Source organism: Symphodus melops (genome assembly GCF_947650265.1).
Source record: "Symphodus melops genome assembly, chromosome: 22".
NCBI lineage: Eukaryota > Metazoa > Chordata > Actinopteri > Labriformes > Labridae > Symphodus > Symphodus melops.
Genome location: NC_136712.1, coordinates 6,335,355 through 6,361,615, shown reverse-complemented (window position 1 = coordinate 6,361,615; position 26,261 = coordinate 6,335,355). Strand labels below are relative to the sequence as shown.

The window sequence follows — 26,261 nt, the reverse complement described above, 5'->3', positions numbered from 1 at the left end:
TGAGAAAAGTCACAAAGGAAGGAGTGAACACGTGTGTCATCCACAGCAAAGAACTTCCTTTGTGTTTATAAGCGACTTAACACCTACTCAGTTTGAAAGCAGGTTTAGGAAATGTCCAACTTTCTTCCTCGGGAACAATGACAACAATGAGCGATGACAATGTGATTTCTACACCTGCGATCCAGTTGCTGCTTAAAATATCCACTCAGTGAAGTATACAGTAAAAACAGGGTCGCGTTCAAACTTTTTGTTCTTTTCTCCTCATGTGTGTAAGATTCCTAGAAGTTCAGCAGCCAAAGCTTGAGGGTAAAAACGAGCCAGACTGTGAATGTTGCCGGTTTTGAATTTGTGGTAGGTGAGGTGACTAAATGAGGGGGAGGTCAGACTGAGCAGATGCTGCATGGCTGTTTCTGAGTGGCACATTATGGACTGTAGTTGTTATGAACTGTTAACAGACTGGGTGTAACCGTCCCTACCCCTTTTAACCACCATAACAAAAACAAATGTTATATTTGTTTTAATTAGCTGTTTCACAACAGCATTAAACAGCATTGACAGACATGGCGGCAAATAATGAGTATCATGTTACCATGAAGCTTGCTGATCATTGGGCCTTAAATGGTCTAACCAAAGCCCATTGTGGCCTTTTACTATATAACATGTGGAACCTCTAAAAAGCACTTTGATTATTGACCCTGGTGGCTGTTTAGTGAATTGCAGGCGGCATCATATTAAGGATAAAGTTGTTTTTCTGTGAATCCATTTGTGATATAAATCATATCCTGAGCTGGGTGCTATTACACCCTTTTCTCCAGACCTTTATTTTCTTAAAGTGGACAAGATGAAGAGTTAAAGAAAAGTATTGAGTGTCCATATTTTAGCTGTATAATGCAGTGAGTTTGGGCAAAAGAAACAAACAAAAAAAACAAAACAGATTTATATGCAAAAATCATTAGCATACTCTTTGTACAAGGCACAGGTCAATATGATCCAAATACACAAACGGTCATATACACACAATGGTCAATGGAAGGGCCAAAGAAAAATCTGGAAAATGTTTGTAATGAAAGGGAGAGGAGGGGGGGAGTTTAAAGACTGAGTGGGTAATGTCAACAATAATGCCTCAACTAGGCTTTCTGGCCGAGATCAAAACACACAAAAGCACGTGCACACATACACAAACGCACGTTACATCACGCTGCCGGAGGTTTATGAGGGGTCAGAAAAACACGGTGAGTCTGAGGGGAGAAGAAAAAGAGGCACAAAAGTTCCAGAGTCATGCGGAGTACCAGGCTAACTTACGCCGTACAAAGACTTCGACATGTAGTTGTTTTTAATGTGCAGTTTTTTTCCCCCATCACGGGCAGCGTGTGTCAAACCGCTCCCGAAGCCACATGTACATTATACGACGACTGGCAGAGATTTATTCAGGCGCTGAACCCGACAGTGGAGGGAGACGGTGTTTGCTATGATAGACTCGATCAGAGGTACAGCTTCAAAAGCTTCCCCACACCTGGCCACACTGAGACCTGCGCCAACACACACAGGGGCATCAAAGACAGGGGATTTAGTGTTTGGATGTCCAGGACAAAACATTAACTTCTCTGATACACCTTAAAAAAAACACACACTTTTTTTTGTGAAGTGATTACATGATGATTATCTGCATCATGGGTGTAGGAAATCCCTTTGACAACAATTCTACCGTTTTAGAACCCTTTTTAACTAGTTTTCTGACCGCAGAGAGAATAATTCACCGAACCTGTAGTGCAACTGCCAAGCTGAACTTCCCGATGTATAAAACAACGTGAGTCATGTGTTTTTATACGGCATGATTGTGATTGGTGCGAGCGAGAAATTGACGGATGCACAATACAGAAAGGTGTGTTGCCAATCCTCATGAGCGTATCACAATGTGGCAGTGAGCGGAGCGCTACTGTGCAATGAAATAGTTCACTGACAGGCGCTGCTGTGAATCTCCGCACACTGTCATTATCTCGAGCTGATATCAATCAACAGCCCGGCCATAAAAATATCTTAACGTTGAGTATTTAAGGTATGATGAGACACATGGCTTACTGTCTGTTTATTGAGCATCTACAGATACAGAAAGCGTAACAAACAACAAGTGTAGCTGCCATGGTGGTGATGGTATTGTCAAAACAAAGGTTAAATATACAGGAAGAAGGGCACTCGTTGAATGAGGGAGTACAAGTGTAGCATGTAGAGTTTACAGAAGCACTCGTGTCTGCTTTGGCGTATCAACTATTTCTTCAACTATGACCAAAAAGAGATGAAGGAGAAGATAAAACAGGAGAATGATTGATGGCACAGTACAGCACGGGAGGTATTCAAGACTCAGAGTTAAACTCCCAGCAAGGACTGTGGAATATTCAGAACGTGGAAACCATGTTGCATTTCAAAAATGCACCTCATTATTGAAATATATCTGAAAGCCAAGTCCCACTGACCAGTGCAAAACACTGAGGAGGGGAAAAAAACATCACGAGCTTCGCGGTTTGTGTCTCATTATCTCGACAAAACTTGTTGCTGGAAACACTCATGTGTGCGCTAAACTTTGACTAATTTTTCCCCATTATAAAAATAAAAAGCCTGAGGAGTGAGTTTTGGTTTATCCCATAGAAACAAATGTATCCTGATGCTGTCTTACTCTCTTTTTCACCTTCTTCTCTGTTTTTCTCGTAGTATTTCAGCTCTGTTTGATCCACTAATCGTTTGTTTTTGTCAGTCAGTATGTAAAGTGGGCAATGACATTAACTCTGCAGCAATGGTTGCACACTTTCAGCAGTAGAAAGGAAGATATTCAACTGGGTTAATCAAATGTATAATAATAGGTTCAGTCCTCTTTCTGAGCTTTTTATGGTGTAGTCTACAGACCTCTAAAATACCTGTGGATTGAACTGGTCTCCTTTTTTGACAACCGTACTGCTGAAGGCTACCATTAAAGAGCACAGCAGAACCCCTTAATGAAAACCAAACCACCATTTACCTCATCAGGTCATCACAGGGCCAGACAGAGATAAAGAAGAGTGATGAGAGATTGACACACACACACACACACACACACACACACGCACACGCACACACAAAGCAGAAATGACGATTGCATGCTCACATCCTGTGAAATCAGCACAGAACATCCCACATGATTCATGTGATTTTCTTCTCATTCTTTTTTTCTGTCTCTACTTATCCATCAACATTCAGAGAGCCGCTCAAGGTAATTCACTGAAGGTGGCAGTTTAACATCCAGATGAAAACAGTTAGCAGAAGAAAAAAAAAAAAAAAGTTTAATACAGAATTTCCAATGCGTTGCAAATGTTTTATTTGTGAGGACGTACACTTTTTGGAACTCAAAAGGACGGACGAGCAAGACTGAAAGTAAACATAACTTTAGGTTTGTTTACATTGACATTTAACAGGCACCTTTAACTATCCTAACAAAGGACAACAGACACTCTCTGGTTTATATAAAGTTCATTTCAAAAAGTATGGCTGCCATAATGGACAGCACTTTCATTTCAGCCGTCTCCTCTTCGGCCTTGTATTCCAATTAACAGGAAGCGCCATCACGTAACTTTTCACGTAACTTTTGTAGAAAATAAAACAGTCGTCTCTCACTTGTTTCCCACACTTTTTTTTCTCACGTTAAGTTTGCCAAAAGTCCACAAAGTGTTACAAGTGCAATCCTGAGAAAAACACCAACCCCCTTCCGAAACCCTCCTGTAGCACGGGGGCTTCATGCATACATACACAACCACACAGGCATACAATACACTTGTTTGCTTTCACGCCTCATCGTAGATGGATTCCTCGTGTTCAATGTTGCTACAGCTGATGCTAACGGACCAGACTTAACACAGTTACAGAGATCTTCAGCCTCTGAATGGGCTCAGTGGGACATACTGCTCTGCCGTATATCTCTGTGTGTGTTTTCGGTCAGTGAGCTAGAAGAAATAAACTTTCCTCACTGCTGACAGAAGTCTCTCAGTCCCCTCGCTTTATAAACGTATACTGTGAACAGCTCGCTGATACGTGCCGCACATTCACAACTCTTACTTTCCCCACTTTCTTCCATGCTTCAGCAGTGTGTCGTACGTGAGCAGCCAGAGGTTATGGTGGAGTTTAAAGAGGAGATTCTTTGATGAATGGAGGCCATGATCGTTCACGGCCTGGAATCAGGGAAGCACGTTCACACACGCACAGAGTTTATTGGGGTGAAAGTGATTTGAATATGATCCAGATGCCTCTATGTGAGACGAGAGGAGAGGAAAACAGAAGGAGAGAGGGAGTGTGTAGTGAGGAGACCAGCAAAGGTAAATAAAAAGGCCGAACTAAAATGTGAATCATGCACTGCTGTTGCTGCTGCTAACACCTCTAGCCCACGAGACTGCTATTTATAGGAAAAGAGAGAGAGAGAGAGGAGAAGAGCAGAGACAAACCGCATAACACGGAGAGCAGACAGGAGGAAGAGATTGAGAAAAAGAACAGGATATAAAAAAAGGGATAAACAGAGTGACTGAGAAAGTTGGACGGAGAGAATAACAGATATGGACGACCAGCTGTGCACCAGACTGAGAGGGTCAAACCGCGGGCCGTCTGGGGAGTGGGCCCAAAGACAAATCCGAGAGCAAAAAGGGGAATGATTTGTTGATGGAAAAAGTGAAGTCTGTTCCTAAAGCGGAGCCCACAGCCACACAGGTGTATGAACCTGCCTCAGTCACAGCTGAGTCAGTGGGAGGAGCGCCAACATTAGACATGAGACAACAAGTCCGTTTGGAAGTGGAGCTTTTTGTTGCATGAGAACAAATGAAATCTGTCAGATTAAAAGTAATGGGTTGCACTCCAGACATCGATCTTTTGTTATATGAAGAGGATTTAAGATGTTTTGACATCTTACAGACAAAAGGGAACCAACAAAAGATTATATTCCCCAATACTAAATGCATCTTTTAATCCACAAACCAATTATTTCTAATTAGCTGTGATATTAAACAGCAGCAAGTTTGAACTAATTAAATTTGGCTTCAGAATTGTTCCTTTTTCATCCACAAAAAAAAATGTTTGCAGGACTGTTTTTTTTTTTCAACGATGTGTGGAGTTTTTCCTAAAACGACGCCGACAGATATATTATATAGATATTATATAGATAGATAGATACTTTATTGATCCCGAGGGAAATTCAAGCATATTAATACATACTTCCATTCAAGAGGGCCTCTAAGTACCAACGATCACACATTTTTCACTTATTTGTGCTCAAATAAACCTTGTTTAGTTGATGCCTTTTATATTTATCTTATGAATGTCTTCATTTATAATAACTCCAAATTACTGATATGGGCCTGAAGTTCAAATATGACATGATTCTGTGTGTTCGTTAAGCTCTTTCAAAAGTTCACAGATATGAGCAAACACAAAAGGGATCATGAATGCACCAATGCACACTTCAGTCATGAGCACACCCACCAAAAAAAAAAAAAAAAATCTTTCCACACACTCATTCATGCTGCATCCTTCTTTCTCTTCTAACCTGAATGACAAACAAGGGTTCAGCTTTGCCAAAGCCCTTTAACAAAAACAGGTGTGTGTGCGTGCGTGTGTGTACTGTTAATAATATATAAAAGATTTTGTTAACGAGGCAGAAAAACTTTGTTGATAAGAGAAACCGAAGATATATTGGATTTTATTGGATTTATTAGCAAGACAGAACTCACAAAAATGAATCCAAAGACCCGACACGAGATTGGCTGATGACAGTAATATAGTCAAAGACAAGTTGAGACACGCTTTGTGACAAGAGAATTTACAGTCACACTGTTTAGCTTGGCTCAAGGCCAGTAAGGAAAGGTTGTGTGCCTAATGCTCTCTAACAAACACAAACAAAAACCTTTCGCAATACTTAACCAAACAACACAAACAGACTTCTCAGTAACGGGTAGCACAAGAGGAAAACGCTTCTCAATCATAAACATGTTCATGTAAAAGAGCAGAAACAAGCAGGCTTTAATGTAGCTCCAGTCTGAAGCACTTTTTGTTTATGATGTGTCTTATCCCCCCTTCTCACCTTCGTCCCCTTATTGTATCTCCTCTTTCTCATCCTCCCCACTTCGCCCGCTTCAAGCTACTGAGCTGAAACCGAGCTAATGTTTGGGCTTATTAAGGACATTCCCCACTGCTGCAGTCAGAGCAGATTTGCCGTTTCACCAAAAAGGAAGCCTTCTAAAGAGCTTCAAGTAGAAATTCCCCCCCTTAAATGTGCTGGAAGATACTTAGCAGAAATGCAGACAGCTCTTAGCCTTTTCGGCTCATGACCCCCCCAAAAAAAAAAAAAAAACCAAAGCTGCCCTCTGTTGCAAAAGGAAGTTACACAAGATGTCGAATGAAATGAAACGCCAAGTGATCTTCTTGTGCTGTTTTTAAAGCTCAGAATGGATGCAAAGAAGGAAAGGGGTTCAAAATGTTCATATCATAAGCTAAACACACTTGCTAAACAAAAATATTTACAAGAAACAAAAACAAGCAGTACGACAACGTTTGTTGATAATCTTGCAACACGTACTCGATGATCGTAAATCCTTTTACACGGGACAACGATGAACAGCCTGTCTTTGAATAGTACACGCCGCAGTATCTCTCAGGTTATCTGACAGATTACCTGAGAGACACTTCAGGTGACAGTGGCGATTTTATGGTTTACATAATTTTTATGTGTACACCTGTCGGAGTTGTCAGCTGTGTTGATTTCACATAAGTTGAGAACGCTAACAAACATGAACAAAAGCAGCAGGTATGTAGAATCTACTCACAGACCAATCATATCGTGACCCGGTCAAAGCTACTGCACAGCTGTCTCAATGGAGACTTTACAAACAGGTTAACACAAGCATGAGTTCACACTGAAAGGAAACAGTGTTAAAGTATACTAAAGCTTTCTAGATAAGAAGCAGATAGGAGATATAGCTGCCGGCTCACCACAATATCCAAAATATGTTTCTTAATATACAAAAATAGCTGCATGTAAAGTCTGTGCACAAAAGGAAAACCACAGCAGATGTGCTGCAGACTGATTGTGGTTTCGTTACCAACTCGAGCTGCAATGCTGCAAAGTCGTGACGCTTCCTTGATGAACACAAACCAACAGCAGTCACTCCGACGCCGCGCGACACTGAGAGGGAGCTGCTTCCATTTTTAAAAATAAATCTTTATAGTCACAAATATTAAATGTAATCTTCTTTTAGAAAACATCCTCTGGAAAGGATTATTCAATATAAATAATGATGGACTCCAGATTATTGTATTGGAAGACAGAATCTGTTCCTGGTGCATTCAAAAGCTACATCAACACTCTAACCTGTTGTTCTGCAAATAGAGCCACATGGCTGTGCACAAATGTTTGCATGCAGGTCCACCCACACGTCATCATACACACACACACACAGAGAGGCTTGGTGAGGCAGTCTCCCTGTGATATACACCAATAAAGACATCTTCTTTGCATGTGGGTTTGCAGAGTAATCTTTGCATTCAGCTGTCCGGCTGGAACTAAACTGGTGGAAAAAAAAATCAGAATCCGACGAACATTTGAAATGGTTGCTTTCTTAACAGAGACTAAACTGCAGCACTGCCCTGGATGAGTCTGTGTGCAGCTCTGTGCTCTGTGCAAAAGCCCCAGGGCGGTGGAGCATCTGGATATTGAATATACAATGGAGCAAACAATGTCTAAAGTACACAGGTTTGGAATGGGATGACCATCAGACCACAGGGGATCTACAGTCCATTACCTTCTAAAGCCCCCCATTAGCTTTCTGTCTCACTCTCCCACTGTCTGCTCCTCTCTCTCTCTCTCCCTCTCTCTCTCTCTCTCATATCACACTCTCTTTCCAGGTTGATTTTCTGTCTCTACAGATTGTCTGGCTGTCTCTCCGCCTGTCTATGCTTTTATCTCTCTCCTGTGAGTTGCTTTCATTGTCTCTATCTGATGTCATTGAGGTTTTGCTACAGTCTGATTCTAATATTTCCCTTTTTCTCTGCAATTTGAGACAGCCTGGCTTTTTTGTCACGTTTTGATCTGCTCATTTTCTTTCCCTGGCATTAATCCATAACGTCTAATAAAGGTCGAATGTTTACACTGAATACATATTTTTACTGATACATGAACAAACATGCTGCAGCAAATAGTAAAATGTTTATTTTTTGAACTGGAGATAAAGCATAGACCTAGAGCCCTTAGACTGACCTAATTTAACACAATATGCCTGTTTACTTGTACCTGCACGACCACTGCATATAACTCCATCATTAGCTGTAACCTGCAGACACATGGAAAGGAAGTACAAGAAAAAGGACAGGGCAGAGTATTTCCATTAAAATGGTTATGAACTGTAAACCAAATCACACTTTTTGAGGACGCCACAGGTTACACACTCAAAATAAAAACCACACATTTGAAAAAAAAGAAGAAGCTTTTCTCTCTCTAATCCTTTCTTTCTTTCTTTCTGCACTCCCTCCATTTCTCTCCTTCCTTTTGATTTGTGTCTCCAGCTCACTCGGCACCACCCTCTTAAACCAGAGTCAACAACAGGGTGACAGAGGTGAGCTGTTTATCACCCAGAACGCACTGAACACACAGCGTGACACAACCCACACACGTACACACAAACAAAAGGGAGGACAACAGTAAACAACAGAGCCGACCTCTTTGTCAACCCTGCTCTGCTATAATTTGTGAGACTGTGTGTGGCCGCACACTTTTGTGTGACATGCAAAAAAAACAAGTGGGACACTGGCAGTGTGTGTGTGTGTGTGTGTGTGTGTGTGTGTTTTAGCTGTAAGAGCAAAAAGCTGATGGTACAGTGAGCTGTGACAGTGATAAAAACTCACTACCACTCACTAGTTTGACCTCTGGAACAGCGAGTCTAAACCTAATCTTGTTTTATTTCTAACACTGTCGAGGTAATATAGTTAGTTACAGGTAACAGTAAGGGCTGTCCATGTAAATCTGATGTTGCACATTTAGATACTTCATTTGATTGTGATGTCAGTAGATCACCTCCCAGTGAATCATCGACTCCATGATTCAACCATCGTTTACTATCCTAAAGTTTAAGAACATGTACTAGATTTGAGCAGAAGCAGAAGTCTGGGTGTTCTACCTCATATCATTTTCAAATAAATCTTCCTCCAGCTCCGTCGCTCAGGCAGTGTCAGTGCATTCAAGTCTTTCAGTTATTGTTTGCCAGAAAAATCAAGCCAGGGTTAAAACACAGGGAAATTACCTTTAAAGGAAACAGGGATCAAACTTTTGACCTTTCATTTCTGAGATAACACAAACAGGCATGATCTCCACGACATCCTGTCTGATCTCATCAGACAAACTCATTTGTCCGATGAATGCAGAACCACTGCTGGGAAATAAAAACTGTTGAATCCAGTCAAAGTTTCACTGCGTCCAGAATCTCGTCATCTCACTTCAGCCTTGACACTTGTCAACTTGTTGGACCACTCGTCTGGATGGATCACCTTCATACTAACAGGGCAGTTACACATGAAAACCATTTGTGGCAGTTGACGGATGAGAACTACGCAGCTGTTTATCCCCACACCATTAAAAGAACGGGGGGGGGGGGGGGGGGCTTTTCCGTTTGATTCAAGCGGCGGTGAGTGTTGCATACCAACCATGTGACCTCGCTCTGCGGTGATTACATCATTCTGACTGTGGTTTATGAGGGATTGACTCCTAATCTGGAGGAGAACTTCCTACCTCACAAACCACAGTACGTGTGATACTGTGTGTGCGTGTGCATGCGTGCGTGTGTGTGTGTGTGTGTTGATGCTGCCCAGATTGACTCAGCAATGAGTCGTGCGGACTCCCCCGTCCACATACTGACCATGAAAACCAGAAGCTTTTACATTCTTAACAATATGTACAACCAGCTAAAGCAACAAGTGGCAGTGAACTCATCTACTGAACATTTCAGAAGGATTTTTTTGTCAACAAAATATGCCCTGTTTGCAGCTCATTCAATAAATTGATTAACACATGTTGTCCAATAAGACGATATTTATCCCACCATACTACTTTGATTATGCTGTTTTATGCTGAAGGACGTTTTAAAGGGCTTTTCTTCTATATTGGCTGACAATTAATGGACAAGACAATTATCGATCCACAGAGAATGAGCAGATTCAACAATAAGGAAATTAATTGTTAGTTGCAGTGATCAACTAAACAACATATTTCTGCTCAGATTAATATACTTGTTTTGTCACTGAAATATTCTGTAAGCTCTGTTTTACTTTGAAAATGTGCATTTAGGGAATAGTCCCAAATGAAAGATAAATAAAAGAGCTTTCATCCAAAATGATGTGGAAAGCCTCAGAGAGATTAACTCCACTATCAAAACTAAAGAAGAAGCATGAACATTTCTGTGAAGGCTGAAACAAGGAGAGCAAATATTTCATCCATCATTTAATCTGTTATTGTTGGGGAAGTCCCCCTGGCTTTTGTTGAGACAGTAAAGGAACATTTCCCCTGTTAAATCTTACAGAAAGTGTAGAAAGTAGACCCTTAACAATTAGACACAACAGACTCTGACAAACACACCCATCGACACTGACACAAGCAGCCACACACAGTCCCCACTCATTCTGCTCTAGTTATGGCTCAGCAGATGACAGTCTGCTGCTATTTATAGAACGGAAAGGAGAAAAAAAATGAGAGGGAAAAATCCCATCTCTTCTTTCTCTGTGCTCCCTGTCTCTCTCAGTCTCTGTCTGTCTGTCCCTCCTCGTCTCTCCAGAGGCTTTTGTTAAGGTCATGGAGGATGGAGCGGGAAAACAAGGGGGTGAGAGAGGGAGACGAAAACAGAGAGAGAGAGAGAGAGAGAGAGAATGAGGGGAGGCAATGACAGAGAGAGAAAACAAAGTGACAAACACAGACAGTCACAGCTGTACAGACAGTAAGCATCAATGTGACACTTTTCTTCATTGCTATTCCCAGCAAGTGAACTTGTTCAACCCAAAACTCAAAGAATCATTTGTTGTTGGGTTTTTTTTTTTACTTTTACTCCAAATATAGACATATCATATCAAAGACAAGACAAGCAGAAAAAACTAAAACCAGACAGTCTACTTCCAGAAAATTCGCCGGTGAAACTAACCTCCAAAAATACAGGTTTTTCATCAGAAAGGTACAAGCCACAATATTTACAAATATGACAATAATTTCACCTGTAATAAGACAAAGTCAATCCAATGTTTAGATTTTCTTTTAAAGTAAAACGCACAAAAGTTGTAGTCAGTCTCTCCGTGGACAAAGAAAACACTGTTAGACAGTGGGGCTGCACTATAAATGACATATTTACAGCCATATGGATGTGCAATAAACAATGCAAGAGATTGCTTCAAATGCAATAATAAGACAGAACTAACTGACGTGTGCTGTGTATTAACTCTCAGCTTATGAACATTTGACCTATCAGATGCAGCCCTTTCTACATTAGAAGTCCTTTTACACCATTCACTCCATCAGATGAAGCCCCATGTAGCCCGCAGCTATCCTCAAATTGATTGTTATCAGCTCATAAAGTTAGCCGCTAAAGCTAAAGAAGGAGAGTATCCTTGAAAACAAACAACCATCTTATTAGGAATCTTTTTCTTTAGTAAATTTGCAGTAAATACTGCAAATGTCTTGCACAGTCTCTGTGTATATATATATATATATATATAAACACACACATGCGCGCACACACACACACACATATATATCTGTCGTCCTCATTTCCTGCGAGATTTAGGGATATGGTTTGACTTACAAGTGATCTCTGGAAAGTGCAAGAACATTTACCCCAAAAAATTAAACCAAGTCGTCATATGAAAGGCAAAAAATGTAAATGGAGTACAGAAACACGCACAGACACGCACACGCATACACACACAGAATAAATCAATCTCTGCAGCACACATACATTTATCAAGGACAGAGGTTCACATCATGATGCTCCCCCCCCTGGCCTCAGTCCACAAAGAATGACATCTTATCATTGGAATGTAGGATACCATGAAACCGGGGAGGTGCCCCCCTCCCTCCCTTATGACACACACAAACACACACACACACACCAAATTGGAGGTGAACACAAAGAAACAGGAACTCTCTTGCATGTGCGCACACATTCGAAACACAGACTGAGCAGCGCGCACAAAGAAAAAGAGCTCGTGCAATCGGTGCACAAACAAAAGCAAGAGCAGACTAAACAGACTCCGAAAGAAAAGACGCATGAACACAGACAGACAGACAGACAGACAGACAGACACGCAGAGTTGTAGAGCAAGCAGACTCAATGTGCAGCACAGGTCACTTTACTGCTGATGCAGACCTGCAGGTCAGACATTAGATCTATTTTAGACACACACACACAGTCACCTACAGAATACTCCTCTTTCATGCAGGAGTGGAACACACATTCAACCCTGCAGGCAGTGGCTGATCTGTCTTCACAGAAACTCCCCAGCGTCTGGTTATTTTTATTATAGTCATGAGTCACTTTAATGTGATTTATATTCAATCCGCATTTAATCAAATTGCTTAAAAGACATTTCTGTTCATTAAGGTTGAACAGCAGCAGGTCAGAGGGAAAGTCACGATTCTCCGCCAAATGATGTGTACATCCACTCTGGTGAGTCCAGCGACATGATTTATGTGTCAATGAAGGAGCAGTTGTATGACATTTGCCATGAAGGGCTCGATCATATCGCAACGTCACATCCTGCAGCTCTTATCCTCAAATTGGATAAGGGAAGTCCTGCCTGGGGAAAACCAGAGAAACCTGAAGAAGGGAAACAAAGGAGACAGATCCCTGATGACGGACAGACCGGCAATAAATGGACAGAAGCATTTGAGTGGAAAAGAGGGAGAAACAGACGAACAGACAGGGAGATGAGAGTGAAAAGGAGGCAACAGACTGAAAACCCCAGACATAAAATATGCATGGATTATTATTATTTCAGTAATGCTGAGTGATGACAGTATTTGTCAGAGTTAGCTGCAAACATGGTGCCAGCCAGGAAATGGACAATCTCATATATAGTGTCCCTGCATATGTGTCATCATTACTTCAGCTCCGCTGTCAGCAGACACACAGATGTTGTGGTGACGGTGCATACTTAGAAACTGAGCATTTGTTGTTGAGCATGCACCAAGTGCACAGTTTTGGCTGCAGCTATTCAAAGACTGACTTTAAACTGATCTGAGGGAGCTGGGAATACAGTTCTAAATGTCTGTTTTACATGATTAACTCTGAATCTGAATTCAACTCGTTTGGAGTTCAATAGAAACATTTGAGTGTGCCATAAGCCCTCTTAGCTTTTGTTTGCTGAATTCGCTGTAGTTCTGGTCTATCTGGGGACCTAAACGCTGCCCATCTGATCCCAGCTTTGTCATTTTCAGCTCTAAACAACGTGACCCAATCCCCTGCCTCTTTGCTGCAGCTGCCGACCAATCATGGCCTGGAATTTGCCGGAAGTGATTAGTCTTCACAATGTCAGTATTGTTTTGCTGTATCCTGGCAGAAAAATATAAAAAGTAGGGGAAAAAACAATGGCCCTCTTTTCTTTTTTTTGCTAATCAGGCACACACACTTTAGTCTCAGTGTGTGTGTGTGTGTGTGTGTTTGTTTTAGGGCTGAATCAGGGTTGCAGTCAGCGTGTCCAAATAATATATGATACTTTGGGCTCTCTTAAGAACAACCCTGAGTATTAAATGATGCCTTCGTTTCGTTGTGGGTTCAAGTGCAGGTTCTGTATCTAAACATGAAATACTAAGTGTTCTGCAGCTCAATCATTCTGAGAAATGTTGTGTCCAACCAATCAGTGGATCCGTGATGAGAAAGGGAAAAAAAAAAACATTTAAAAGAAGAGATTACAGAAGGATCAATGATGGAGAGAATGAGCCGGCAGCCGGGCAGGAGGAACCAGACGAAAATGTGTGAAATTCAACTAGGGATGGAGATTGATGTCAGGGGGAAAGGATTAAAATCGAAAGAGAAAACAGATGAAGAGATGAGAAGAGAATAGACGGAGGAGATGGGAAGAAAAAAAAAAGGGAGTGGATGTGATTGGAAAGGGGGAAGAGAAAGCGAGTGCGTGTGAGAAAATAGAAAAAAGAGAGAAAGAGAGAGCGTAAGCTATGTCATCATTACTAACTGTGCAAGTCATTTAACATCTGCCTGATGCATTCAATGTCCCAGGCTCAGTCTGGATCTTACAACACCGGGTCAGAAGTTGTCTTTCCACAAGTCAACAGCGCATGCATACACACACACACACACACACCCTGTTGTTGAAGAGAGAGAGAGAGAGAGAGAAACAGAGAGAGATACAGAGACAGTCAAAAGTTGAAGTTCACTTTCACTTTACACTTCCTTTTGTTTGGTTTTTCTAAATAAAACTCAGCTAAGAGGAAGAGAGGGCACACACACTGTGTCACATGAATTACTGAACTCACAGCACTCTCACACCTCCAAGGCCTCAAAGCCATCAAGTAAGATTTATTGTGTGTGATAAAGTGCCTCTCTCCCATGGGTGGCAGGGTGCAGTATTTTTTTTTATCACTGTATATGAATATCTCTGCATGATGCTTGCTACTTTAAAATAGCATTTTATAACACGATGTGAGGATCTGAACATTATCCTGACACGGCGCTCAGGACATACAACAGGACACTTCAGTCTTCCACTGAGATCAATAGTAATGACATTCTTAAAAGACGGTTGGCCTGACTGACTTACGACCTGCCGAAAGGGGAAACCCAGAGTCACACATTTCAGGGACAAGACGAGCAGGGACGGTTTTGCCTATGAGGAGGTGTCAGCCTCGCACTCTCTCCCTTTGTTGCACACAGTTGGTCACTGACACACATGACAGCGAGACAGAGCACGAGTTAGATTTGAGGCGGGACAAACACAAAGCAAGAGGTCGAGCGTGTGCTACAGTTAGAAAATGAGCGATAACATGGATGGAAAAAGAGATTTCCACCGTGCGATTTTCTTATCCTCGGTCATCTCCTGATTAAGTGACATCACAACCAAACACTGAGCGATTAGATTTTTATATCGCTCGTAAATCCAGCTGGCTAAGCTTAAGGTCCTTTACATAACTGAAGAACACATCTTTATGTTCTTGGATGTGCTTCAAGCAGGCAGTTATGGCAGGGAGCAAACTTGTTTGGCAACAATGACGGCTACATTCCCAGGCTAAGAATAACCAAAACAGATTTATGAGGGATGTTATCATAAAGATTGATAGCCGATCTGTGCGTACAAACCATGACAAACCACTTATCGGCAACTGTTTAGCGACTGGTGGTCATTTTGAGCGGAGCAAAGGGCTAATTGCAGATTGGAGCTTTAACTGCTCGTGTTGTCAACTAAAACAATAAAACATCCAAGCAGTCTGAAAAAAAATGCTCCCACTTAAGATTGTTTTATTATTTAACAGTTGAGCTCATGTGCAGATTAGCTCAGCAGAATGAATAAGTTAACAATCCCTGACGGAAGCTGCATGTGCATTTTTTGTGCACACACGCGCATCATTTCTGCCTAACTGATTCACAGATATACAGCTAAGACACATATAGACATTAGCGTATTGCTAATAAGGAAAATAAACCGGGTTAATTACTAAAGACAGATTTGGATGGAAAAATGCTGAAACTGCAGATTTATCTCTTTCGGGTGTATGTCTGTGTTTTAGCAGGGCGGCTATTATAGACACATGAGTCTATAATAAAATTTCATTTTCGAAAGGTAATTTATCCAACATTCAGTGTCAGTGTTTGCCTGTTGTTCCAATCTGCAGAGATAGAAACAGATCCTGCATTGTTCAGTGACACTGTGTTCGAGATATGACGCTCTTTAAATACCTTTTGAAACAATCTTAACAAAATATCTCAATGACTCATTTATTGCCTCCTTCTCCCCCCCAAAAAATAATCTCCTCCATCCCGCGGACAGAGTTCAGGCCATGAAGCAGGTTATAAAGTGTCATCACTGTAACAGGATGCTGCAATGCTAAATTTGAGCCATGTTTAGCCTTCGTCGATACAAAATTCTTACAAAATGTGATGATTTAAAAGTTTCAGGAGCATAGTAGTTTGGAAAACTGGATCAAATTGTATGTTTGTGTAATGTTTTTAATGTTTCTGTGACAAGCAGTCTGAGTTGTTGAAATACTTGCATGTCTCTGACCATTTTCCCTCTAATGGCACTGAGTGAATGACCATTATTGAAGGAGACCCCAAAGTGTGTGTGTGTGTGTGTGTGTGTGTGTGTGTGTATGAGGAGGGGGCTAATCCTCCTCTGTTGAGACAGAAATTTCAAACTCTTTGATCGCCAGTGGAGCCAAGAGCCTAAGGTCACACACACACACACACACACACACACACACACACACACACACACACGGGCTCCCTCTTTTTTTGGGGCCCTCAATTTCAATACTCCTCTCCCTCCTCCTCCTTTTCCCTTTTCGTTTTCTTTGTCTTTCCCCAACTTTTTCCTCCCTCCCTCCTCCCAAGGTTTCCCATTTCTCTTCTCCTGTGGAACCCCCCCGCGAGTGCAGCTTTCCTAAACTCCAGCTCCTGACCCGTCCCACCACCTTCATTTTTGCTTTTCATATCATCTCCTCTGACCGACCGTCCTTAAAGCTCTTTTTGACACTGCACTTTTTTTCGCAATTTCCTCACCACCTTTTGCTCTTCATGTGTGACTAGCTCCTCTTCCAACGGTTGCTGAACATTGAACAGACTCCCAGAGATTGCCTCGGACGCTCGGGGCCTGAACTTTGACTTTTACCCCTCCTCCCTTCGTTGCTGCCCTCTTAAAGGGCACTCTTCTCCTCTGCCTCGCAACTTTTTCCCTTTAATTCGCATCACCAGTCTGTCTAACATAGCACCGAAAGATAAGCTGTTGAGTAAACTTCCTCTTTACTCCGCTGCCTCTATCTATTCATCAATATATATTTTTCCTTACTGCTTAAAAAAAACAATCTCCCCTATCTTTTACTCTGTTTCCATCTTTCCTTGAATTCCAGGAAACAGACTTTAACCTGCCACAGATCAGATGCCAAAGAATTTAAAGACACAACCTCCTCAAATCCATCTCACAAACAGATACACACACAGACACTAGAATTTAAACAACCTGGTTAAATATGCACGAGTCAAAATGATCAAATAAAGACACTCCCAGTCTTCACTCACGTGCAAACACATACATGCAAGGATAAGGTCCAGATGATCGCGTCTCCCACAGATCTCTTGTTCCCGTGCCCACCCAGTGTGTCAATGTGATTGGTTGTCATGAGTGTGTCTGTGTGTGCGCATAAGTGTGTGTGTGTGTCTGTGTGTAACTTTACTCTCACCATTCTGCCACATGTCAGCAGTTGCTCAGTCATCTTTGACACACACACACACACACAGGATTACAGCCAGTCTCTGTTAAGGAGTACTTGTCTCTGCATGTATGTAGTCTCATCACTACAGGCCTCCAATACCCTTATATAACACATGCAGTATGTTTAATGTTTAATGGACATTTTTATAGCAGTAATCCAGAGTTTGTACAATGAAATCCTCTTGTCAAAGCCACATGTATCAACCAGATTCTGACAAGTTTTAGAAATCCCCACTGGAAGCCTTTTTGGCATCTAAATCTGACCTGAAGAAAGACCCCCCCCCCCCCCAGTGACCCAGAACACGTCCAACAATCACATGGCTTCAAGAGAAAACCAGAGAGAGTCATCTGTGACAAAGAGAGAACGCTTGGCAGAGGCTCTCTGCGTGTGTTTTTGGATAAACAAACTGTTTCCAAGACGCAGGGCATCAGGCGAAACTGATTTTAGCTCCTGGGATCCAGGAAGACTCGCGAAGCATCTTGTGATGGAGATGAGGACAACATGGTGCAATCCCACAGGAAAACAACCTTAACGAAGTCATTTTAACATGCAGATGTTCAAGGGAAATCTTCAATTACACAGCCTCACATGAGTTCATGTATCTCCTTTATGCATTTCAATATCAGTCATCAAGGAAAGTAAAAGCTAAGAAAACAATATATTATTTCAGATGGATTTTAACAGTATCGCAGGATTTTCAGTTTCTGTTTCTTTAACAGAAAAAAAGATGCGTCAGGGAAAGAGTCCATGTCTGTTTTCTTCCTTCACTAAACCTTCTGCTAAGTCAGTCAGAGGCCTGAGTGTCATATGACTAGCTGAGACTGTTATTCTACATCTCCAACTACTAAACACACTGTGCTTACTTGCTAACAAGACGAGCTGCGAAAACAAACTTTTCGTGTCCAATCTGACACACGCGCTCACTGCAGGAGTTGCATCAGTGCAACCGTGATGTAGCAACAGCATCCTGTGGTTGTCGGTATACTGCACCGTCCTTTCTCATGTCTCTCAATGTGGTGAAGAGGCAGCTTGCTTCGCAACTAGGAAGTCATCTGTGTTGCAGATAGAGAGTATCAGAGGTAGGTGAGAGATGCAACAGTGTCATGCTTTCACCGCTCTCCCCCTTAATTTACCAGACAGTCAGGAAGTTTGATGAAGAAGTCATTGGTCATAAGCTAACTTGCTAATTTATTTATTTAATTGAGTTATTCTATTTTCTCTAGTTATTATTTTCTTAAAGATTTTTTTTTGTCATTATGGCCTTTATTGGATAGGACAGCTGAAGAGAGACAGGAATTTTCTTTGGAGAAGAGAGTGGGGTATGATGTGCCGCAAAGTACCATGGGTGGATTTAAACCCACAGCAGCTGGGACGAGGTCGCCAGTTTTTGTACACAACATAACCGCTAGAGCATCCAACGCCCCAGCCCTTAAGATTAATGTTTAACTTTGGTATAATGCATCAGACACGCAGAAACATCAGACTTTACTGACAGGTGGTGAATCAGAGTGACACAGCAATCAGGAAATAAAACCATGCAGTCATACGTTCATTAATTGCACAACATCCTCTTTGTCATTCTCGACCCATTTCTGGCACCACAGCATCCGTTCACACACGTTGAAAAAGAACAATCAATAATATCACAGACTCTGAACAGATTAGATGTAAGACTAGAGCACAAAAGGGCTCTCATGACTGATTGTTAAAAATGAAAATAAATATTTATGCAGCAAGCTGGATTTTTTTGTATTCACTGAACTACTAACAGGTAGCTTGGCTCCATTCACTTTCCAAGTAGCCTGCCAGACAAAGACAATAACCAGCCAACCCGAAACTTTCAAGCAGTGCCCTTAGCTGAGAGACAGCTCATCTTGCAAATTTAATGACTGACCTAGAGATGGAATCTATCTTTAATGGGGTAAACAATAGTTTGACAGCCGTTCTGATGCCAATGTAACAAAGCACTCGCAGTGAAAAGCAACCTTAACTCATGACACACAACCTAAGGGACAAATAACCTCCACACTGTTGCTGCTTTTAATAAAACACTCGTATCAGCACGATAAGAAACGTCTGTGTAAAATGTTGACTTCTGGAAGGACTAAGCTCCAACAACATGTTGTTTAGGCCATGACTTAATATGCACCTATATCTCAATCGAGATCCCATGGTGAACTCGCACTCATACATGTTTGTGTAAGATAGCACCATTGAGGAAGGGAAGTTATCAAATATCAGTCATCTCAAGTTTAAAAGAGGACAGGAAAGGAAAGGAAAGTTCAATTCAGTACCTGGATGTATATGTGTTACATTGTGGTCAACGTCAACCACAGAATGACTAATTACACACACAGCATGACGGTCCGGATGCAGAAGAGAGAGAGTGACTCATTTTGACTCACCTGGAGTTCACACCACGCCACTTCCACTGTAGTCTCCGTATCCAGTCCTTTGTATACTGTCTTAAAGGACCCTCTTCCAATCTCGATGTCAAATTTGAGGAAGCGTCCGTCTGGTGAAGTGCCAACAGCTTTAGTCTCCACCTCCTCTATGTCCTCTTGCACTCGTTTCTCTGCCTCCCTCTGTTCGGCCCGGGCTTTTGCAAGCCCCTTCTCCTCCTCCGTCTCCCTCTCTTTCTCCTCTGTTGGACTACTAGCACTACCAGAGTCCGCCTCTTTGACATCTTTGGCGACCTGTTGTCTGTCCCCTGGTTGCAATGTGACATCAGGTTGTTTTCCAGCTGTTTTTTCTGTAACATCCAATACTGTCGGGATGGGCTCTTTCTCTGCCCTATCTGCACTGTGTTCAACACCGCCGCAAATGGGAACAGCGACAGTGCTACTGGTCCCACCTAAATCTACCTCAGCATTTCGAAAGCCCCCCTCCGAAACCGCCTGACATATCCCAAGACCAGACTGAAGGTTTATGCTCTGGACCTTCCCGCCTTCATCTCCTACCTTAGGTCCAGGACCAGAGATTTGTGGAGGGAAAAAGGTGGGATGCCCCTCACAGTCCGGAGGCGACGTGAGTATCAGTGCCGCTTTGCTGGGCAGGTCCAATGCTGTGGCATTGGAGTCACAGATGACACTCCGGCGAAAGAAGCGGTGCTCGGCTGTTTTAGAGTCTCTATCCATCGTGTGGCGTCGACGTTGGACCTCAGGTTGTCCGCCCAGATTTTCTACCACATTCGAGTCCGAACTGGCAGAACCGTTCACATTTTTGTGGCCGGACTGGGGTGATGGACAGGGGGAGGAAGAGGCCGAAGGAGGGGCCGGAGCAATGAATTTCACTACTTTGCTGCTGCTGTTGCTTTTAGACATTCCTCCTAAAGACTTGGACCATAACAGAGAATTCTGTGAGTAGGAATAAAGGATTTGTTTAATGCGATTTATTACCAATATATGTGCAAATTAGCACGCTACTCAACTCAAGTTTCTTATTCAAATCAGCAACAATCCAACCTCTTATCTAACTCCAGAGAAGAATAAAGTGGGTGGGTTACAGAAAAAAAGCTCAATCAAATCTATTGATTCCAGACATTTTCATTGTTGTTTCAGGCAAAGATTTATGAAGTCGTCTTCCTCTTTTCAATGTCAGAAGTTTCAAAACGACAGCCTACAGTTCCTACAAGGCCCTTCTGAACAGGGCTCTGGGAAGCCCCGAGAGAGAGGAAGGGGCCTTCTCTTTGAGATTGGGGAGGGGCAAGTTGAAAGGCGGTCAAGGGAGGGGGGATGCAAGCACTCCAATGAAGTGATCAACGTCAAATTAACACCTGAATCCATCCTGCTGCAAACATCCAGGGAGGAGCAACCAAGACATGGAAGGATTGGAGATCCAGCAGACCAGCGTGGCCTCCCAAAGGCTGATAAGACACAAATCTGACTGGAATTTTGAATCCTTAAAGGTCTACTTGGAGATCTGGTGAGTTCAAATGATGTTTGGAGAGGTGGCCGGCCTTGTCTGGTAAGGCCAGACAGAAGGCTAGGTAGGCCTAGCCTGGCCTTGCCTGGCCCAGCTTGATCTGCTTCTGACCTTTTGACTGTAAAAACAAACAAGAAAAACAAGAGAGAATACAGATATGTGTTAGATCAAACAAAATGTAGCTTACAAATGTGACCGCCATACATTACATCTGCTTTCAATTTACGTCTAACTGGGCCAACCCCTGACAAGAAACCCTGAAATGTCACTTTGTTTCCTGTCAAGGTGGCTGATGGAATAAAACATAAGCTGTCAGACAAAAAAAAAGCGTAACATGTTACCACAATCTGACCAGTGATGATTTGTAGAAGTGAAAGAAGCAGGGTGGGAAATGAACACCAGCCAACATCTGCCACAATTTGGTTACAGTTTACAAATCTGTCAGCTCTTCAACCACTCAGGAAAAATCCAAGCCTCATTTGAATGTTCTTTTCCTGGTTGGCTGGTGAAAACTGAGAAATTGGGTCAGCAACAAAAGAACAAATAAAGAATCGCGCACTGAAAAGTGATTGTTTAACCCACATTGAGGCACAGATTTAAGTGATTCCACTTCCGCATGCGTAGTGAAGGAGTTTATCAGTGAGTGCTGGACTGCAGTTGAATCTGTAGTCACCAACTCAAGCTTGGTAACATGAAGGAGATCTGCATCCCATCTCCCTCTCTCCCTTGCAATCATCCATGTGTAGTAAGCACTGGAGTAATGCAGCGGAGTGTGCGTCTAATTGCTCCACGGTCCAAATTTAGCTCAAAGTCACCACGGCATGGTTGACCTCGAGGTCCAGCTACCCTGTGGCAACTCAGCAGCTTAACATGAGAGGGAAGGGGCAAACGAACGAAACCACCGCAGTGACTTCATATCTGAGCCAAGAAGTGTTCAGCATATTTCTTTATAAAGAAAAAAAAAAAAAACCTGCAAGTTAGGAAATACGAAGAATCACTAACAAAACCTGCTACACAGGCTTTTGGTGAGCAGTTGTGAAAAACCACTCTCATATTAATAAACCCCAGGTGGAGAATCAGATGCCCGGTTCATTGTAAACCACAGATACAACATCTGCCCAAAAGGATCTGCAGTTAAGTCAAAATCTGTTGCAAAATATGAAACACGACCATGAATTCAAATCCCACCGAGTTAAACTTATTGTGATTTTAGAGTCCATAAATACCATCAGGAACTCCATTTGCACCAGATACAGTATATTTTCTTAATTTAAGGTCATTTGTGACTGAGTTGCAAAGGGGAGGTAAAAGGAGGTATGTGCCTTCAGGCCACCAGGTAGAATATGACAGCTTGTTTAGACTTAAATAACAAAGAAGTCTGTCCTGACACATTAACAGGCTGCTGTACTACTTAAAGAGAAGTGTATGTGAACAACAGGTTTTAAGTATTTCTATCTATGGAAATATTACATAATTATTGGCACCTGGCTGCCCTGGAGGTTTAAGACAAGTCTGCCAGATGTCTTAGGTTCCAGTCCAGGTGCAGATGATAGTGGATAACCTTACATGATGAGACACATTGAGAAATATGAGATAAGGTCAGTTAAAGAGACTACACTGACCACATAAGTAAGAGACAGTCATCCTAATTTAAAGGTGTGATCATCTATAAATCAAAATGTAATCCCCTTTTTCACACTCACTAATGTGCTGAGGATTTTTGCTGTTGACCCATTGCATTTAGAATTTGGGGGTCACCTAAAAAATGATTAATTAGGCTCATATAGCTGGTGAGAAACATGTATTTCTATTGTTTTTGAGTTATTATAAGAGCATATTTAGGAGATGAGTTCTCAACAGCTAGGGGGTGTTGTTCAGGCAGCATGAAGACAGACAGGTAAACAGACCACACGTTATATTTCAATTTAAAACGTGTCTATGTTGCCTGTAACGACAGCAGTGACCAAAGCTCAAAGCAAAGTGGCCCCAGATGATCAAAGGTGTGCTGCCTCCAGTGATCACGGCCGTCATTAACTAAGACTGCTCTCTCAATAATAATGTATCAAAACGCATACATTTCACACCAAAAAATTTTTTTTTTAGCATTTACACAGTAATAACAGTTGTGCTTAAATTATGTTACTTATCAATCAAATTGCATGTTTGCAGCATTCCTCTCACTGTAATGTAGCAAATAAACTCTACAGCATGGCTTAACCTAAATCTTCGAAAGTGATTAGTTTTGAATAGGAATACATACAAAGAAATGAAGGTTTTGAAATGAAAAAAAAAAAATCAACATCTCCTGTGTATGCCAGCGTTTGAATCAAATCCATTTGTTAATTTCGGGCTCGTTAAAGTGTAATGAAAAAAAAAAGATGCTCATCCTGTTAAAGTGAGCACAGGAGCAATTAAAACTAAGCTGTGTAAAAAGGTTATTTTGAGTAAAACAAATGTTCAAGTTGCTAACTTGACTTGAAAGCATGCACATCACTCCTCTGTCCAGTTATTGTGGGCTTAGTAGGGGACATTGTTGCAGAGATGGGATTCATTGGTGCCTGTTGAGGACCAAGCAATGCAGCAAACTTTGCCTACAGGCAAAACAAGACATAAGTAATAACTGGTCACGATTTGGATAAAGCTGTAATAAAAATGTAATAAAATAAAAAAATGCACTGTTACCTCTTACATGTGTGTGGGCTGTGTTGGCACGGTTGAAATCTGAAGGTAAAACTTAGTTTGGAAGCCTTGAACTCCTCTGCAGAGGGGGTCCGCTCCAACACGCCGCACTAATGTCAGTATAGTGCGTCACATTAAAGCCACAGTTGGTTGTCGAAAAGCCCTTTAAAAAATGTATTTACATTGACATAACTTAGCTACAACTGCAACAGGCTCAATTTAAAAAAAAAAAAAAAAAAAAAAAAAGGTCCATGCAGCAAAGCGGGTGGCGGAACGTGCAGCGAGTAACAGCCGACAGACAGACAGGGCAAAAAGCCCCGCTCGGTCGCTGGTGTCGCGGCGGCTCTGGTCCTTCTCTCTGTCTCTGTGTTGTCTGTGTCCGGGTCTGCTCTGCTCTGCACCCGCAAAGCAAACAGGCGAAGTCTCACTCAAAGATGTTATATCCTCATCAGGGTCAGCGTCCAATCCGCTCCAGCGACCAACATTTCTGCTGCTCTCGTTTTTGCGTGTGTTTGCAATGAATTGAGTGTAATCCTCAGTTATTCCCCGTTGTCGAGCCTCCAGACCTCGGCTCTGTCTGCTCCGTGCTCCTCTCTGGCGATGACTCGACAAGGCGGCGGTAAGGCTTTCACAGCGACGAGCCACGTCAAGCTGCGAGCTGTTAACCCAGGTCATACCGGACATGAGGGATTCTCCCAAATTAAAATACACTAAATGCAATAATACTACAATATAATATATATATAATACATTAATAAATAAAAACAATGTTTACCTTAAAACCTATTTTATGAGTCATGTATGGGTTGCAAAACTAAAACTTAATTCACACAACTCCTCCAAAGCTTTTTCAATCTTGTTAAAATCCAATTTTATACTGCAGATGCTCTAATGAGGTTATTCTGCATCTCCCAAGCTCGAGCAACAATTTATTTCTCAAAATTTAGCCTGTAACCTATTTTTGTTGTTATCTTTTAAGTTTACTACAACCATTATCTCCTAAACCTAAAGTGTTACCAAGAGTATTTTAATAGGTCTAGTATCATGGATAGGATTGATTTAAAATGTCACGTCTTTATGAGGCTACACTTGAACATTAACTTTAAAAACTGGGTCAAATCTTGCAGGTTTTTAATTAGTTACCCTACTATTAAGTGTCAAATGGGTGCTAAATAGTTTAATGTGACTTCTAAAAAAAACACTGACAACACGTTTATTAAGACGATTTTATACTGAAAGGCCACACCGGAAGTTCAGTCGTGCCTATGTGCGAAATTTATACTAACGAGAAAGACTCCGTTTTCCTGAGTCAGTCGACAGCTGCAATGTGAACCAATGCATGTCGTTAAAAATGCTTTCATTTGATATCTCAGTGAAAATTGACGCAACGACGGATGACCTTCGTGATTGATGGTTTTTGACCCCATGGCTTTTCATCGAGAGGTTGCCTCGGTATTTTTGTGCGTGGCATTTGCTTGCCTCCAATCCCTAATAGTGGGCTACACAGTGGGCAGGGTCTAATAACTTTATTCAGAGTTAGGCCCATATATATTGATCTTGTATAACTCGACAAGGAAAAACTACACCTTTAAAACAAAAACAATCCTTTATAAGGATCACCAAGAGCTGCTTTATGTTGATTTATTGTTTGTAGTTTTGGCACTAAAAGTTAAAGCACGTTCTTTTCAAAGACTGCAATCACAATAATCACAATAAAGAATCTTAATGTGTGTGTCAGATCTACACTCTCTGATATTGAGCCTAAAAGAAGACTCATGGAAACACACCCATTAATCTACTTTATCAAAACAAAAACAAGAAGAGTTCCTGTATTTTACTGATTTAGTGCATAATAAAGAAAGGCCCAGTTCCAAACTCTGATCATCACACATACACTATTGTTCATTTTTCTTTGTGGGTCTTCCTGTTTGTGGGTCTTCCTGTTTGACAGTAGGGGTCCAAACTATTAAGCTCCAAAGCCTGCTGAATGAACACACACCAACGATGGTTCCCCTGGTGAGGGAATATCTGTAACATTTTCTCATTCATGTACACAGAACTCAGACTGCAGGTGTATCTATTTCTGAACTGTTTTATGATTCTACCATGTTTAAGAAAAAACGAGTGTTTGGAAATTAATAAGTTAATTAATTAATAATAATAATAAATTAATAAGAATTGG

General features: G+C 41.7%; 1 protein-coding gene across 16 annotated transcripts in view; it reads right to left on the bottom strand.

The window, feature by feature from the left end:
• Positions 1-24,712, bottom strand: part of wnk1b (WNK lysine deficient protein kinase 1b) — an 80,851-nt gene extending 56,139 nt beyond the window's left edge. For 10 of the 16 annotated variants that reach the window (XM_079335096.1, XM_079335106.1, XM_079335108.1 and 7 more), the window contains exons 1-2: positions 24,083-24,712; positions 19,882-21,518 (exon numbers count right to left, since the gene is read on the bottom strand). In XM_079335096.1, coding sequence (XP_079191222.1) covers positions 19,882-20,799 — 918 coding nt within the window. In that variant the 5' untranslated portion in view covers positions 20,800-21,518; positions 24,083-24,712. The remainder of the gene's footprint in view (positions 1-19,881; positions 21,519-24,082) is intronic. The other 6 variants (XM_079335100.1, XM_079335101.1, XM_079335102.1 and 3 more) reach the window with 4 other exon arrangements.
• Positions 24,713-26,261: the final 1,549 nt, after the last annotated feature.